At 37.0% G+C, this 16245-nt stretch overlaps 1 protein-coding gene across 1 annotated transcript; it reads left to right on the top strand.

Moving 5' to 3' along the window:
- The first annotated feature begins 11893 nt into the window (after nt 1-11893).
- Nucleotides 11894-12850, top strand: LOC116624070 (taste receptor type 2 member 46-like). The gene has a single exon (XM_032391682.1). It carries the CDS (start codon nt 11894-11896, stop codon nt 12848-12850), a length of 957 nt encoding a protein of 318 aa, XP_032247573.1.
- Nucleotides 12851-16245: the final 3395 nt, after the last annotated feature.

Below are 16245 nucleotides of genomic sequence, written 5' to 3'. Positions count from 1 at the left end.
TATTTTCCTGGCAAAGATGTGATATGTAGGGTTGAAATGACAGGATAACCATAACAAAAAACTCCATTCAAATAGAGGAATAATAGAAAATGTATTGCAATTATGGGTCATAGAAGTTCTGAAATCATGTGTGGAAAATATTTTCATGACCCTTTACTTTGATTTTTAAAAATTTTTTCTTTAAATTTTTTTCCAGCTTTATTAAAATAAAATTGTAATATATTTGAAGTGTATAACATGATCTTTTTATATATGAAAGAATTCCCACAATCAAGTAAATTAATACATTCATCACTTCAAATGGTTACTTTTCTTTGATGAAAAAGCTTAGGATCTCCTCTCTTAGCAAAATCAATTATACAATACAGTATTATCAGTTGTAGTCGCCATGCTATAAACTGCATTCTCAGAACTTATTCCTCTCATAACTGAAAGTTTGTACCATTGTAGAAACCTCTCCTCATTTCCTCTACCTCCAGCCCCTAGCAACCACTTTTCTACTTCCTGTTTCAAAGGGCTTACCTTTTCTTTTTAGATTCCACTTATAAGTGATAGCATGCATTACTTATCTTCTCTGTCCGGTTTATTTCACTTAGCGTAATGCCCTCGAGGTCCATCTATGTTGTCACAATTGGTAGGATTTCTTTCTTTTTAAATGCAGAATAATATTCCATTGTATATATACTTACCACATTTTATTTATTCGCTGATCTGTTAACAGACACTTAGGTTATTTCCATACTTTGGCTATTGTGAATAATGTTGCAGTGAACATGGGAGTACACATATCTCTTTGAGATAATGATTTTGTTTCCTTTGGATATATACCCAGAAATGGGAATGCTGAATTACATGGTAGTTCTCTTTTTAATTTCTTGAGGAACCTCCAGTGGCTGTACCGATTTACATTTCCTCTAAGTGTACAAGGGTTCCCTTTTCTCTACATCCTTCCCAGAACTTATCTCTTGTTATTCTGATAATAGAAATTCTAAGAGGTATGAGGTGATATCTCATTGTGGTTTTGATTTGTATTTCCCTATTAATCAGTGATGTTGAGCACCTTTTCATGTACCTGCTGGCCATTTGTATGTCTTCTTTGGAAAAATGTTTATTTAAAAACTTTGCCTATTTTAAAGCCAGATTATTATTTTTTTAAATTGATCTGTATGAGTGCCTTGTATATTTTGGATATGAACCTCTCATCAGATCTGTGATTTTCTCTCATTTCGAAGGTTGTCTTTTGATTTGTTGATGGATTCCTTTGTTTCGTGGAAGATTTTTAGTTTGAGATAGTCTCATTTATTTTTATCTCTGTTGCCTCTGTTTGGTGTCGAATCTAAAAAATCATTTTGCCAAGACCAATATTAAGGAGCTTATCCCTATTTTTTTTCTAGGAGTTTTATGGCTTCAGAGTTATGTTCAATCTTCAGTCTATTTTGAATTAATTTTTGTGTACGGTGTTAGATTGGAGTCTAATTTAATTCTTTTGCATGTAAATATCCTGTTTTTCTAACATCATTTTTTGAAGAGACTTTCCTTGCCCCATTGTATATTCTTAGTGCCATTGTCCAAAATTAATTTTCCATATATACATGGGTTTATTTCTGCACTCACTACTCTATGCTATTGATCTATGTGTCTGTTTTCATGCCAATATCATTATGTTTTGATTACTATACCTTTGTAATATAGTTTGAAATGAAAAAGTGTGATGACTCCAGCTTTGTTTTTCTTTCTCAAGAGTGTTTTGTCTTTTCAGGGTCTTTTGTGGTTCCATACAAAATTTAAGATTGTCTTTTCTATTTCTGCAAAGGATGCCATTGGAATTTTTATAAGAATTGCATTGAATCTGTAGATTTTATGGTGGTATGGACATTTTAACATTATTTATCCTTCCAATTCATGAACATGGACTATTCTTCCATTTATTTGTGTCTTCTTCAATATCTTTCATCAGTTTATAGTTTTCAGTACAGATTTTTCGTCTCCTTGGTTACACTTATACCTAAGTATTCTTTTTGATGCTGTTAGTATTGGGATTTTTTCTTAACCCCCCTCCCCCGCCAACCAATAGTTTTTTTTTAATGTATAGAAACATAAATGACTTTTCTATATTGATTTGGTCTCCTGCATTTTTACTGAATTTGTTTATTAGTTCTATCATTTTTTGTAGATTATTTATGATTTTCTATATTATAATATTATGTCATTTACCAATGGGCAATTTTACTTCTTCCTTTCTTATTTGGATGTTTAATTTCTTTTTTGCATAATGATTCTTATTTTTGCATAATTGCTCTGGCAGAGGCTTCTAGTACAATTTTGAATACGAGTGGTAAGAATGGGCACTCTTGTCTTACTCTTGATCTTAGAGGAAAAACTTTTAATTGTTTGCCACTGGACGTGATATTAACTGTAGGTTTATTATATATGGGCTTTATTATTTTGAGATCTGTTCCTTTTATACTTAATTTGTTGGGAGTTTTTAACATGAAGGAATGTTTTATTTTGTCAAATGCTTTTTTTTTGCATCTATTGGGATGATAATATGATTTTTATCTTTCATTCACATTTATGGATTTGCATATGTTGAACCACCTTTGCATCTGAGAAATAAATCCCACTTGCTCATGATGTATGATCCTTTTTTAAAAATTGAGATATAATTGACACATAACATTGTATAAGTTTGAGGTGTACAATGTGTTGGTTTGATACATTAATATATTGCAGCATGATTACTGTGGTAGTATTAGCTAGGTGTGTGATCCTGTTAATGTGCTGTTGAATTGGATGCTTTGATGTTTAGTGCATATATATTTACTATTGCTATTTCTTCTTAATGAATTTACCTCTTTATCAGTATATAATGATCTTCTTTGTCTACTATTATGTTTGCTTTAAGACTCTTCATCTATCTTCACTCTTTTTCATTCTTTCTCTTTGTTTTTCTGATTGAATGACTGCAACTGCCCTGTCTTTGAGTTCACTATCCTTTCTTCCTCTTGATTTGTCTTGTTGAACTATTCTTTGAATTTTTCAGTTCAATGATTTTTATTCTTCTGCTCCTTGATTTCTATTTGGTAGTTTTTAATATTTTCTCTTTGTTGTAATTCTTATTTTATGCATCCTGACCTCCTATAAACATCTTTACAAACATGATTTTGAACTTTCTACCCAGTAAATCACTTATCTCCATTTCATTAAGGTCGGTTTCTGGAGATTTATCTTGTTCTTTTCTTTGAAATATATTCCCCTGTTTCTTCATTTTCTTTGACTGTGTTGGTTTTTACACAGGAGATAAAACAACCACTTCTCCCACTTTTTTTTTTTTAATTTTTTTAAAGATTTTATTTATTTATTTGAGAGAGAGAGAGAGAGAGAGAAACAGCATGAGAGGGGAGAGGGTCAGAGGGAGAAACAGGCTCCCCGCTGAGCCAGGAGCCCGATGTGGGACTTGATCCCAGGACTCCTGGATCATGACCCGAGCCAAAGGCAGTCGCCCAACCAACTGAGCCACCCAGGCGCCCCCACTTCTCCCACTTTTTTTTTTTTAGATTTTTAAATTTATTTTACAGAGAGAGAGATAGCGAGAGCAGGAACACAACCAGGGGGAGTGGGAAAGGGAGAAGCAGGCTTCCCGCCGAGCAGGGAGCCCGATGTGGGACTCGATCCCAGGACCCCGGGATCATGACCTGAGCCGAAGGCAGATGCCTAACGACTGAGCCACCCAGGCGCCCCACTTCTCCCACTTTTGACAGACTTGCCTCATGTAGGAGATGAACCTCATCATCAGCCTGGCATGAGAACCTCTTTGCCTCTCAAACCTGTGTAATTGTCCAAGCTGTTGCTTTTGTTCATAGTGGCTCCCTGTAGATGAGGGTGTGTTAAGGCCCATCAGAGTCCCAAAGCCTTGGGAAATACCCCTATGACTGTTGAGGTTCCCTGGTGAGTTCTAATTGTTTGCCCCTTCAGTTCCCTAATGCAGGCTAATTGGAAACCCAACTTTTAGGTGCAGCTGTGAATGTCAGAACATGAGATATGCAGTCCAGCTCTTATCAGGGAGAAACTGCAAACTAGGTGTTTTTGCCTACTCACTCTGTGCTGAGCCAGAGGGAATAATTACTATGAGTGACTGTGCACCCATCTATAACCACCTTTATGTTTTGTGCAGTCCTGGGGGACTCATGAATGCTGGGTGCCATTAGTTCTCAGAGCTAAATGATTTGAGGGCTAGCCCCTTAAGTGGCAGTTGCAAAAGTTGCAGTATTTGATGTGTGTACAAACTCCTTCTAGGGAGAAGTTGGCAATTTGTTTTTATTGTTGGAGCAAGCCAGGGGGAGAATGCCAGGGAAATATCACCAGCTCTTTTGGTCTCCTGGGACAATCCCAGTCAGCACCTAGTTACAGGCTGATTAGAAGCTGACCTATCAGGCAGCAGCTAGGAAAGTGTGCAATTAAACCTCTTAGGGAATCACTAGGAGATGAGCTTTTTGCCTGCTACGTCTGTGCAAAGCTCAGGGAGGATAGCCACAGGGGGTGATTGTGCACTCAGTTAACAACTGTTCCTTTGTTTGCTATGGTCCTGTGGGATTCATGAATGCAAGCCCTGTTTGTTTTCAGAGCTATGTGATTTGGAACCTTCCACCATTCTCTCAAGCCAGCTACTTCAGGAAGATGAGAACATGGTCAGAACAGTGGATTCCATGAACAAGAGCCCATTGCCACACTTCTCTCGCTGTGAAGTTAGTTCCTTGATCAGAAGAAATGCAGTGTGGAATAACTTGATTGTAGAAAAGGCATTCTGTAAGTGCATGGATCATAGTTTTGTCAGAAGCATTGTGTACAATGAAGGCAAATCCATATCCAGAGTAAGTGACTAGTCCAGTAAGAACAAGACATTGTCCCTTCCTTGATTAAAACAGTCCAGTATAATCAAAATGCCACCAGGTAACTGGCATTACTCTGGGGATCACTCTGGGGAATAGAGCCATATCTGGGACTCAGTGTTGGTTTCACTTGCTGGCAGATTGGACATTCAACGTTGGCCATTATGAGCAGAAGTTCATGTTACTGAGCCAATGCATAATCTCCATCCCTGCCACCGTAGCCACATTATTCATAAGTTTATTGGGCAAGAACAGAGGTGGCTGAGAAAAGAGACTGATGTATTCATAGACCATGTCATCTTTTCCACTTAGTTCTTAAAATCCTCCTTTATTCAGGTCACCCTTTGGTGGACATTCCCATGGGACACAAATACCTTCACATTTTGTGCCTATTCAGAGAGGTCTGTCTATAAACATCTTTCTCATATTTTCTTGTCACTAATTTTCTAATCATGTTCCGTCCAAGCCCTTGACCACCCAGCCAAACCATTGGCCATAGCCCATGAATGAGTATATAATTGAATATCTGTCCGCTTCTCCTCCTAAGCAAAGGTATACACAATCAGGTACATTACTTGGAATTCTGCCCTCTGGAAAGATTTATTTTCACTGCAGTCCTTCAGGGATATCCAAGAAAAGGGTGGTAGGGCTACAGTTGTCCACTTTTGGGTGGTACCTACATATTGGATAGAATCACTGTAAACCAGGCCCAAGTCCTTTCTTCCTCTGGCAACTGATCAGAGACAACTCCTTATGAGGCCATAAGTACACACTGGGAGAGAGAGGCAGTGTAGCAGAAAGGGGGCATGGGCATTTGCTACCTCTTTGTGTACCTTACTTGTGCCTTTAGGGCCTGCTCAGGCCCAATCACATAGATATCACTTCCATTTGATGATGAATGTCACTGTCCACGTCCAAATTTATGGCTTAGAGGGTCAGATAATACCCATTCATGTTGGGAAGCTCATTCACGTGGTAACTTGGCTGCCCATGGCTAAGCATTCAGTCTCTACTAAGGCCCAGTAGCAGGCCAAAAACTGTTTCTCAAAAGGAGAGTAGTGAGCTTTGGAGGATGGCAGGGCTTTGCTCCAAAATCCTAAGGACCTACACTATGATCCTCCTATAGGGGTCTGCCAAAACCTCCAAACAGCATTCCTATATGCCACTGCCACTTCATACAAGAGACTTTATAATCTATTCTACAGGCAAAAATTTCATACTCATAATAATAGGCAAAGGCTTTTGTCAATTGCAAACAGATACACAGAGGGCTTGTTCCTTTGTATAACATCAGCCCCAGGACAGAATAAAGATAGAACACAAAAATTCACTCGTACAGTTATAAAATTCACTAATACAGATGTTCTCCTTTCCAGAAGAAGCAAGATATATTCTTGCATGGACAGATAAACAAAAAACTAGCAAACCAATTGTGGAGCATTTCTCACCTGATGGAAGAGAGATCTTCTCTATCAAATAGACCAAAACACTAAATTCTGAATCACTGTCACTATATCCATTTGTTATTGCTGTGCATCAGATTACCAGAAATTTAGTGACTTAACTTAAAAAAAATAACAATATTTATTATGTCAAAGTTTTTTTGTGTCAGGAATCTGGGCAAGACCTAGCTGCGTTCTCAGCTTCAGGATCTCACCAAGTTGAAAGCAACATTTTGATGGTGTTGCATCCTCATCTGTAGGCTTGACTAGAGAAGAATCCACCTCCAAGTTCACGCAGGTTGTTGGCAGAATTCATTTTCTTGTGGCCCTTTCCATAGGCACTTCATTGCATGGCTGCTTACTTCTCTAAGGCCAGCAAGAGTCTCTCACTCAGTGGAGGCCCCATCATTCTTTTGAAGTTTAATCTGATTATATCAGGCCCATGAAAGATAGTGTCCTTTTCAATGAACTCAAAATCAGTTGATTTGGGATCTTAAGTATCTGCAACATCCCTTCATGCTGGCTATATTCTGCAGGCTAGAACTAAGTCACACACTTAAAGCCACACTTAAAAGGAGGGAATTATGCAGGACATGAACATTAGGGAGAGGTAATCATGAGGACCATGGTAGGGTCTGTGCACCACAGTGGCCACAAATAATAAATAATATATTATCAGTGCACAAATTAGAACCAGAACCAAACTCGCTCAACATTCAGAATCGTAAATAAAAACGCAGATTCAGGAAGGAAAGAGAAACATAGAGTTGGTGAAAATCCAATTCTATTGCCACGTGGGACTTACTTAGAGCCTGGACAAGACATGCCCAGGCCTGGGCCTGCAGAGCCCATAACAGACTTTCCATGGGCCGCATAGTGTAGTTCGCTGGCTCCAGCATGTGAGTCCACTTGGGAATCCTCTGGCCATGAAAAGAGTCAAAGTATAACTTTTAAAAGTTGAAAACATGAGTTTTCTAAAAATGTAAAGGTGGAATGATTTATTTAACTCACGGATGGGGAAAACCGGAGATAGAAAGGCTGATTCCTTATCTCTGACTTTTTATCTGGAGTCAGATTCTTTCTACTTGAAAAGTGCCCTTCAGTGTTTCCACTGGTGAGGTACTGCTGGAAGTTTGTTTCTCTGAAAATATTTTGCCCTCATTTTTATTTATTTATTTTTAATATTAACTTTAGTGAGGTATAACTTACATATAGTATACACATCCATTTTATGTAATTATGTAATTTATGTAATGATGAGCTCTATTATATACCTCCTTGAAACAATGACCATGATAAAGTATAAAACAATTTTACCACCCCCAAAAGTTATTTTATGTTCTTTTTTGATCAGATTCCAGACAACTACTTTTGTGCTTTCTGTCTCAGTTTTGCTTGTTTTATAAATCATACTGTATGTACTCTTTTTTGCCCAGCTCTTTTTTCAATCATCATAGTTTTTTGAGACTAATTCATATTGCTAAGTTTATTTCTTTTATTGCTAAGTGGTACTTTATTCTATGGCTATTCCACAATTTTTTAATTCATCTCCCTGTTGATGTATATTTAAGCTGTTTCCAGTAGTAATGGACTCTAATGAGTAAAGCTGGTATTAACATTCTTGTTAAAGTCTTTTTGTGGACATATGTTTTTATTTATTTTTGTTAAATAAATACATGAGTGGAATAGATGAATTGTTGGTAGTATGTATGTATAACTTTATTAGAAACTATCAATCAGTTTTCCAAAGTGGCTGGTTTATTTTGCACTCAGCAGAAATATATGAGAATTCTAGTTGCTTCACATCATAGTCACAATCTAGCATGGTCAGTTTCTTTAATTTTCGCATTTTAGTGGGTTTGAAGTAGTTTACATTTGCATTTCCCTTATGTGTATTGATGTCAAGCACCTTTTTATTGGTTTATTGCATCTTCTTTTGTTAAGGGTCTTTTGAAATCTTTTGCTTATTTTCCTTAAATTGAGATGTTTGTTTTCTTTGTATTAAGTTGAAGGAGTATTTAGTGTATACACATATATTTAAAAAACAGCCCTTTGTAATATATATATATATGTTATATATATATCCATATATATAACATACGTATGTTATATATATTCATATATACATATGTTATATATGAATATATGTTATATATAAATATATATAACATATATGTATATATATATTATAAACATATATATGGCAAACATTGTAATTTTTTTTTTTAGATTTTATTTATTTGACAGAGAGAGAGAGCACAAGCAGGGGGAGAGGGAGAAACAGGCTCCCCACTGAGCAGAGAGCCCAACGCAGGGCTTGATCCAGGATCCTGGGATCATGACCTGAGCTGAAGGCAGATGTTTAACTGACTGAGCCACCCAGGCCCCCCTGCAATTTTCTTGATAGTGTCTTTTCATGAAGTATAATTCATCCCTTTTTTCTTTTTTGTTTAGCTTTTTGTATGTGTGTGTGCATGCATGTGTGCATGTATATGTTCTAGCTAAGAAATATTGGCTTATCCCAAGGTCACAGAAATATAATCCAATTATTTTCTAGAAGCATTATTGTTTTATCTTTTATATTTAAATCTAAGATCACCTCAAATTAATTTTTATATAGCATGAGGTAAAAATTGAAGTTCATTTTTTTCATACTATTATTCAGTTTCCCAGCATCATTTATTAAAGAGAATTTTATTTCCCATGGAATTGTTTGGTTCCTTTGTCAAAATGAACTGACCATACATGTGTGGGTCTATCACTAGATACTATTTTCTAATCCACTGATCTACTTGTAGAAGCAAACCACAGTACCATATTGACTTAATTACTGCAGCTCTGCAATCATGAAATCAGACTTGTATTTGTAGAGCAAATGTTTTTGGTTTTGATGTACTTCAATTTGTTAATATCTAAGTTTTATGCATCATGCTTTTGGTTAGTATTTAAGAGGTCTGCCCGACATAAGTTTACAAAAGTTTTCTCCTATGTTTTATTCTTTTTTTTAAAGATCTTATTTATTTATTCATGAGAAACAGATTGAGAGAGAGAGAGAGGCAGAAGCAGGTTCCCCGTGGAGCAGGGAGCCCGATGAGGACTTGATCTCAGGACCCTGGGATTAGGACCTGAGCTGAAGGCAGATGCTTAACCCACTGAGCCACACAGACGCCCTTCCTATGTTTTATCCTAAAAGTTTTATAGGTCTAGCTCTTACATCAGTTTTAACTTAATTTTTGCATATTGTGTGAAATAAGGGTCTAAAGTCAATTTTATTCATGTGGATATCCAATTTTCCCAGCATCATTTGTTAGAAAAATGAGACATCATTTTTCCCACTGAATTGACATGATACCTTTTTTGAAATCAGTTAACCATGAATATTAGTGCTGATTTCTGAACTTCAGTTGTGTTTCACTGATTCATATATGTCTATCATTCTGTGAGTATCACACTGTTTTGATGAATGCAGCTTTCTAGCAAGCTTTGAAATCAGGAAATGTAATTTTCCAAATTTGTTCTTATTTTTTTTAAATTCTTTTAGTTATTCTGGGTGCTTTGCCTTTCTATATACATTTTAGGAATAGTTTTCATTTCCTGCAGGAAAGCTTCTAGGATTTGATATGGATTGCATTGAATACATAGATCATCTCTTCACCTAAAAAGATTCTCCTCTTGCTGGATTTTAGTTCAGCTGGTTCTCCTTCCTTGCACAGCTCTGTGATGTATTTAAAACATAATTTTGACAATTTTTTACCCAAGCCCAGTTGTTAACAGGAGGAAATCTTGCTTTTTCAACCTGCTACATTGTATTCGTTAATGGAAGCTCTTGCAGGTTAACTCTGAAGCATGGAATAACACAGGATCAAATGAGTAACAGTCCTCCATGCCTGCTCTGTACCAGACAGGTAAAAGGGAAAGCACTTTATACGAATAATGTACTAACTTCTCACAAAGACCACCTGAAGAAGATACAATCATCTGCATTTTATTTGATGATTTGAGTGAGGCAGAGAGTAATTTTTTAAAGAAGATTTTATTTATTTATTTGAGAGAGAGAAAGCGAGAGACAAAGGAAGAGCAGAGAGGGAGGGACAGAGGGAGAAGCAGACTCCCCGCTGATCAGGGATCCCGATGCAGGGCTTGGTCCCAGGACCCTGAGATCATGACCTAAGCCAAAGGCAAATGCTTAACCCACTGAGCCACCCAGGTGCCCTGCCTGGCAGAGAGTAATTTTGAAATAGATTAGAAACATATGATGCAAAGAATCTGGGTTTTCCTTCCTGGCAGTCCGACTCTAAGATCCTCTGCTAAAAATAATTATATTATAGTATAAAAACTGAAACTGAATAAAATCTGAGGGTAGAGGCTAATTTTAACATCTATTAATCTTAAAATATTAAGTAATCAAAAATGAATTAAACAGAAAATAAAACAGAATATTTATAGATAGAGAAGTCCAGGCTTTACAGTGGAAGCCCATGTTCTTTTGAAGTTTCCAAGGGATATTTAGAAAATTTCTGAATGTTTTAATTAAATAATATTTAAATATTAAATAGACCCAAGAGAGAAACTTTATCAAAGGCTTAAGCATGAGAGATATGTTTAGTAACTATGAATAATGGGCTGAAAAACCTGACTGAGAGAAAAGATGGATTTAAACCTGGATGATCTCCCTGAAATTCATTTTCCATTTTGAAAATTATAGGACACAGGTGCCTGGCTGGCTAACTCAGTAGAGCATGTGACTCTTGATCTCAGGGTTGTGAGTTTGAGCCCCACATTGGGCAAAGAGCTTACTTTAAAAAGAAGAAAATTACAGGACAATAATTTCTCTATTGATGAAGTGTGTGTGTGGGGGTGTGTGTGTGCATGTGTGCTTATGCATTAGTAAACAATAGAAGTATGCATAAATGTTAGTTATCGGCGACCAGCTTTTGGGGAGTATTGGCATTCCCCCCAAACCCTTGATGTTTTGATAGGAGAAGCTTGAATTCTTTCTACATAATTGTGACATTAAAAAAAAAAAAATAAATCCATAAACCTTAAAAAAAATAAGTCCATAATGATGACAATCTTACTTATGGCTAAGCTTTATCTAACAATTAAGATACTCATTGTATATTCTGTGTTTTGGGTTTTTCAATTTTACTCTGCGACAAATAGAGTCGATGAACACAAATTATGAAGAGGTTAAATAAGGAAAAAGATGGCAAACCACTGAAAGACAATATGGCTTTATTTGCATGCTAGCAAATGAGAATTCAGCTTTCGCTTCAGCATCCATTATGAGTATTCCAGCCTACAGCAAGGACATGAGGTATATAAATAGAAGTTAATTTGAACTGTTTGAGGAAAACTATGGTTTTCATCAAGACGGCATTGAGCTCATCTATTAGCATACCCTGGTGCTTTCCTGATTGACATCGGTCACAGAATTTAAAAGAAACAAGAACTTTACTTTCACGCTCAGAAATCAGCTGCCTATAGAACGTAAGGTCCAAATATTCAAGGAATCACAACCAGTGACATTAGACTTGGCTTTTTGGTTTTTTCTTTCTAGACATGGTAACTTTACTACCGGGCATTTTTTTCGTCCTAGTAATAACAGAATTTGTTCTAGGAAATTCTGCCGGTGGCTTCAGAGCAGTGGTGAACTGCATTGACGGGGTCAAGAGACGAAAGATGTCCTCAGCTGATCAAATTCTCACTGCTCTGGTGGTCTCCAGAATCGGTTTGCTCTGGGTAATGTTAATAAACTGGTTTGCAACTGTGTTGAATCCAGCTTTATATAGTTTAGAAGTAAGACTTCTTGTTCATATTGCGTGGACGGTAAACAATCATTTTAGCATCTGGCTTGCTACTAGCCTCAGCGTATTTTATTTGTTCAAAATAGCCAGTTTCTCTAGCCTTATTTTTCTTTGCCTGAAGTGGAGAGTTAAAAGTGTAGTTCTTGTGATACTGTTGGGGTCTCTGTTCTTTTTGGTTTTTCATGTTGCAGTGGTAAGCATATGTGAGAAAAGCATATATGAGAAAAATTCCTTTGTAAGCAAGATGAAGGAATACGAAGGAAACATCACTAGGCAGACCAAATTGGGGAACATTGTAAGCCTTTTGAATATGACTGTATTCATGCTAGCAAACTTTGTGCCTTTGGCTATATCTCTGACATCTTTCCTGCTGTTGATCTTTTCCCTGTGGAAACATCTCAAGAAGATGCAATCCAGTGGTAGAAGATCCCAAGATCCCAGCACCAAGGTCCACATAAGAGCCATGCAGATTGTGATCTCTTTTCTCTTGTTATTAGCTGGTCACTTCCTGACTCTAATTGTCACAGTCTGGAGTTCTAATGGGCTGCAGAACAAACTATTCATCATGCTTTACCAAGCTTTTGGATTCTTGTATCCTTCAAGCCACTCATTTATCCTGATCTGGGGAAACAAGAAGCTCAACCAGGCCTTTCTGTCTGTTTTATACCAGGGGATGTGCTGGCTGAAAGAACAGAAACTCTCAACTCCATAGATCAGTAAGAGGGGGCATTGTGTATGTTCTAGTAGAAAGTTAACTGATGTAGGTTGTTAACATTTTATACCTCCTACTGGTTTGTCCATAGTGTATGTAATTGAGTAATTTTCAGAGTTTTACTCAGAAAAGACTTACCTAAGCTTATCACATAAAAGTATATACATATATATATGAAAAATGTAAAAAAGATGGGAAATAATATATCCTCACCAATTTTTCAGGTAAACAATCTAATTATACATAATATTATAAGAAATTCCAGAGACTAATGAAGCCGTGTGTATTTCACATACATATTCTATGTATCATCTTCCAATTAAAAATTTATGATCTACCCTTATGCATTTTTCAGAATTGACAAGTTATCTCGGGATGTCATTGTTATTTTTCATTGTAATTTGTATCACAGTGTGCTTAGATTTCATTGTTTGAATCTCCAGGCTTTTCCATGGTAAGGATAGTCAATTCTAAATCACACAGTGAAGATGAATGTTTGGGGTAGATATTATTCCATCATAAATTCTTACCTCATGGTTAATAAAGAGCTGTTAGGACTGTGATTAAGAAAGGTGTACACAGTGCAATTCATAAGTGACAAACATTGCAAGTAAATTTTATATATGTGTACAGTAAACTCTATTGAAGAATACTTAAAGTAAGTGAAAATCTTAGAAAAAACTGAGTTCTGCAGCAGAGATAAAGAAGAAAGAAACATGCTCATGACCTCTTTTTAATGCTGTTATAAGTTTCCATATGCAATGAGGGAAGTCATTTCTTCTAGTTTTTGAATGAAGACAGACCATTTTTTTTTTTTTCTGTTTCACTTTGATTTATTGTCTCAGATTTCTTTTTTTTTTAAATTTTTTTATTGTTATGTTAATCCCCATACATTACATCATTAGTTTTAGATATAGTGTTCCATGATTCATTGTTTGTGCATAACACCCAGTGCTCCATGCAGAACGTGCCCTCCTCAATACCCATCACCAGGCTAACCCATCCTCCCAACCCCCTCCCCTCTAGAACCCCCAGTTTGTTTTTCAGAGTCCATCGTCTCTCATGGTTCTTCTTCCCCTCCGATTTCCCCCCCTTCATTCTTCCCCTCCTGCTACATTCTTCTTCTTCTTTTTTTCTTTCTTAACATATATTGCATTATTTGTTTCAGAGGTACAGATCTGAGATTCAACAGTCCTGCACAATTCACAGCGCTTACCAGAACACATACCCTCCCCAGTGTCCATCACCCAGTCACCCCATCCCTCCCACCCCACCCGAAGACAGACCATTTTTGAAATTGAGATCTGATTTCAAATATTTCAGTTTTCTCTTAAACTACCTCTCGGCCTCGAATTGCCAAACATCTCAAACACCTTCTGTTTTTTTTTTTTTTTTTTTTAAGATTTTATTTATTTATTTGTTTGAGAGAGAGAGAGAGAGAAACAGCATGAGAGGGGATAGGGTCAGAGGGAGAAGCAGGCTCCCCGCTGAGCTGGGAGCCCGATGTGGGACTCGATCCCAGGACTCCGGGATCATGACCTGAGCCGAAGGCAGTCGCTTAACCAACTGAGCCACCCAGGCACCCAAACACCTTCTGTTTTTAAGATTCTTTTAAAACTTCAGTAAAGAAGACTCAAATCTTCCCCATTGAAAAAATGCTCATGATTAGAATAGTAAAGAAATTATGGTATATAATTCAATAAACCTTTCTGAATACATTAAATGGCACCTCTTAAGTCCATGTAATCATCATAGGGGATTTCTTTTTTTTTTATTTGAGAGAGAGAGACACAGCAAGAGAGGGAACACAAGCAGGGGGAGTGGGAGAGGGAGAAGCAATCTCCCTTGCTGAGCTGGGAGCCCGATGCGGGGCTTGATCCCAGGACACTGGGATCATGACCTGAGCCGAAGGCAGGAAGGCAGACACTTAATGACTGAGCCACCCAGGCGCCTCCATAGGGGATTTCTTAAAGAGATGTTTCATTATAATCTTTTGAAAACAATGAAACGGGAGAATGTGTGTTGGCATATTCATTGATAGCAAGCTCTATTATAGGAAAGAAATGGGTAATGTTGTCCAACAACCGAATTCTACATGACTGTTAAGTATTGGTGTTAGGCAATTTAACAATTTTCTACATCTTAAGATAAATCATCTCCACATCTGCTATTTTTGTTTATCACCTGTCTCTCCTGGTATAACATACACTTCGAAAAAGTGAAGATCTTATTTACTGCTGACTCCTAAAACCTATAAGCCAGACATATAAGAGTTGATAAAAAATGATTTTTTAGGGGCGCCTGGGTGCCTCAGTCAGTTAAGCATCTGCCTTCGGCCCAAGTCCTGATCCCAGGGTCGTGGGATGGAGCCCTGAGTGGAGTTGGGCTCCCTGCTCAGTGGGGAGTCTGCTTCTTCCTCACCCTCTGCTTCCTCGCCCCTGCTCGTGCTCTCTCCCTCTCTCTCTCTCTGAAAAATAAATAAATAAAATCTTTAAAAACTGTTTTTTTTTTTTTTAAATGAATAAGTAAATGAATGAATGAATGAGCTTTATGAAAGCTGGGAAACCAATGGAAATAAAATGTATCACAAAACCTGCAGATGCCATGAATTCTCAGCTCTGGTTTCACAACAAGGTGACAGGCTTATCCAAGAAGAAGCATTTCTCAGAGCAGAAGACTGGCTCTTCCATAATTCTAGGGAAAATGTCACTACAGTATAACCTTGGCACAGCCATTTCATATGTGTGAAGTGGAAACAAGGTGAAACGCCAGAGTTAGATGGCATCTATCACAATAGTTTTTAAAAAGCATATGAAAGATTTTGTACATTCGTATATGTATTTTCTCTATTGTAAATGTTATCTTTTTACGTGATCTTTTTCTAGTGGGGTATTGTATAAACAAATATTGTATTTGATTTATTAAAACTGAGTAACTGCTTTACTAACTCTGCCTTACTAAAATGTTATTTTTGATATAATATTTTGTATCCTTTCCAAATACAATTTTTATTGTTATATTATAAACCCACATAAAGTAAACAAATAATAATTGTATAACTCAATGACTATCTTAGCCTGGGGCCTCTAAATCCAAATCAAATTCAGGGCTCAAAATGATGGCATTTGTTTGGGAAGGTTGAGTCTGGGACAGCAATAGGGAGAACATATGCAAATGAGGCAAGAGAAGATGTGCTGTGTTTTGTCACTCTGGTAGCTAGTCTCTTACAATGTGTTGAGTAGTCAGCCTATGTGTGCACAGGGCACACAAATTTTCCAGGAAGGTTCCTTTTTTTTTTTTTTTTTTAAGGTTTTATTTATTTATCTGAGAGAAAGAGAGAGCATGAGAGAGCATAAGCCAGCAGAGAGGCCGGCAGAGGAAGAGGGAGAAGCGGG

Source organism: Phoca vitulina, unplaced genomic scaffold (genome assembly GCF_004348235.1).
Source record: "Phoca vitulina isolate PV1807 unplaced genomic scaffold, GSC_HSeal_1.0 scaffold64, whole genome shotgun sequence".
Lineage (NCBI taxonomy): Eukaryota > Metazoa > Chordata > Mammalia > Carnivora > Phocidae > Phoca > Phoca vitulina.
This window is presented reverse-complemented; position numbering and strand designations above follow the sequence as displayed.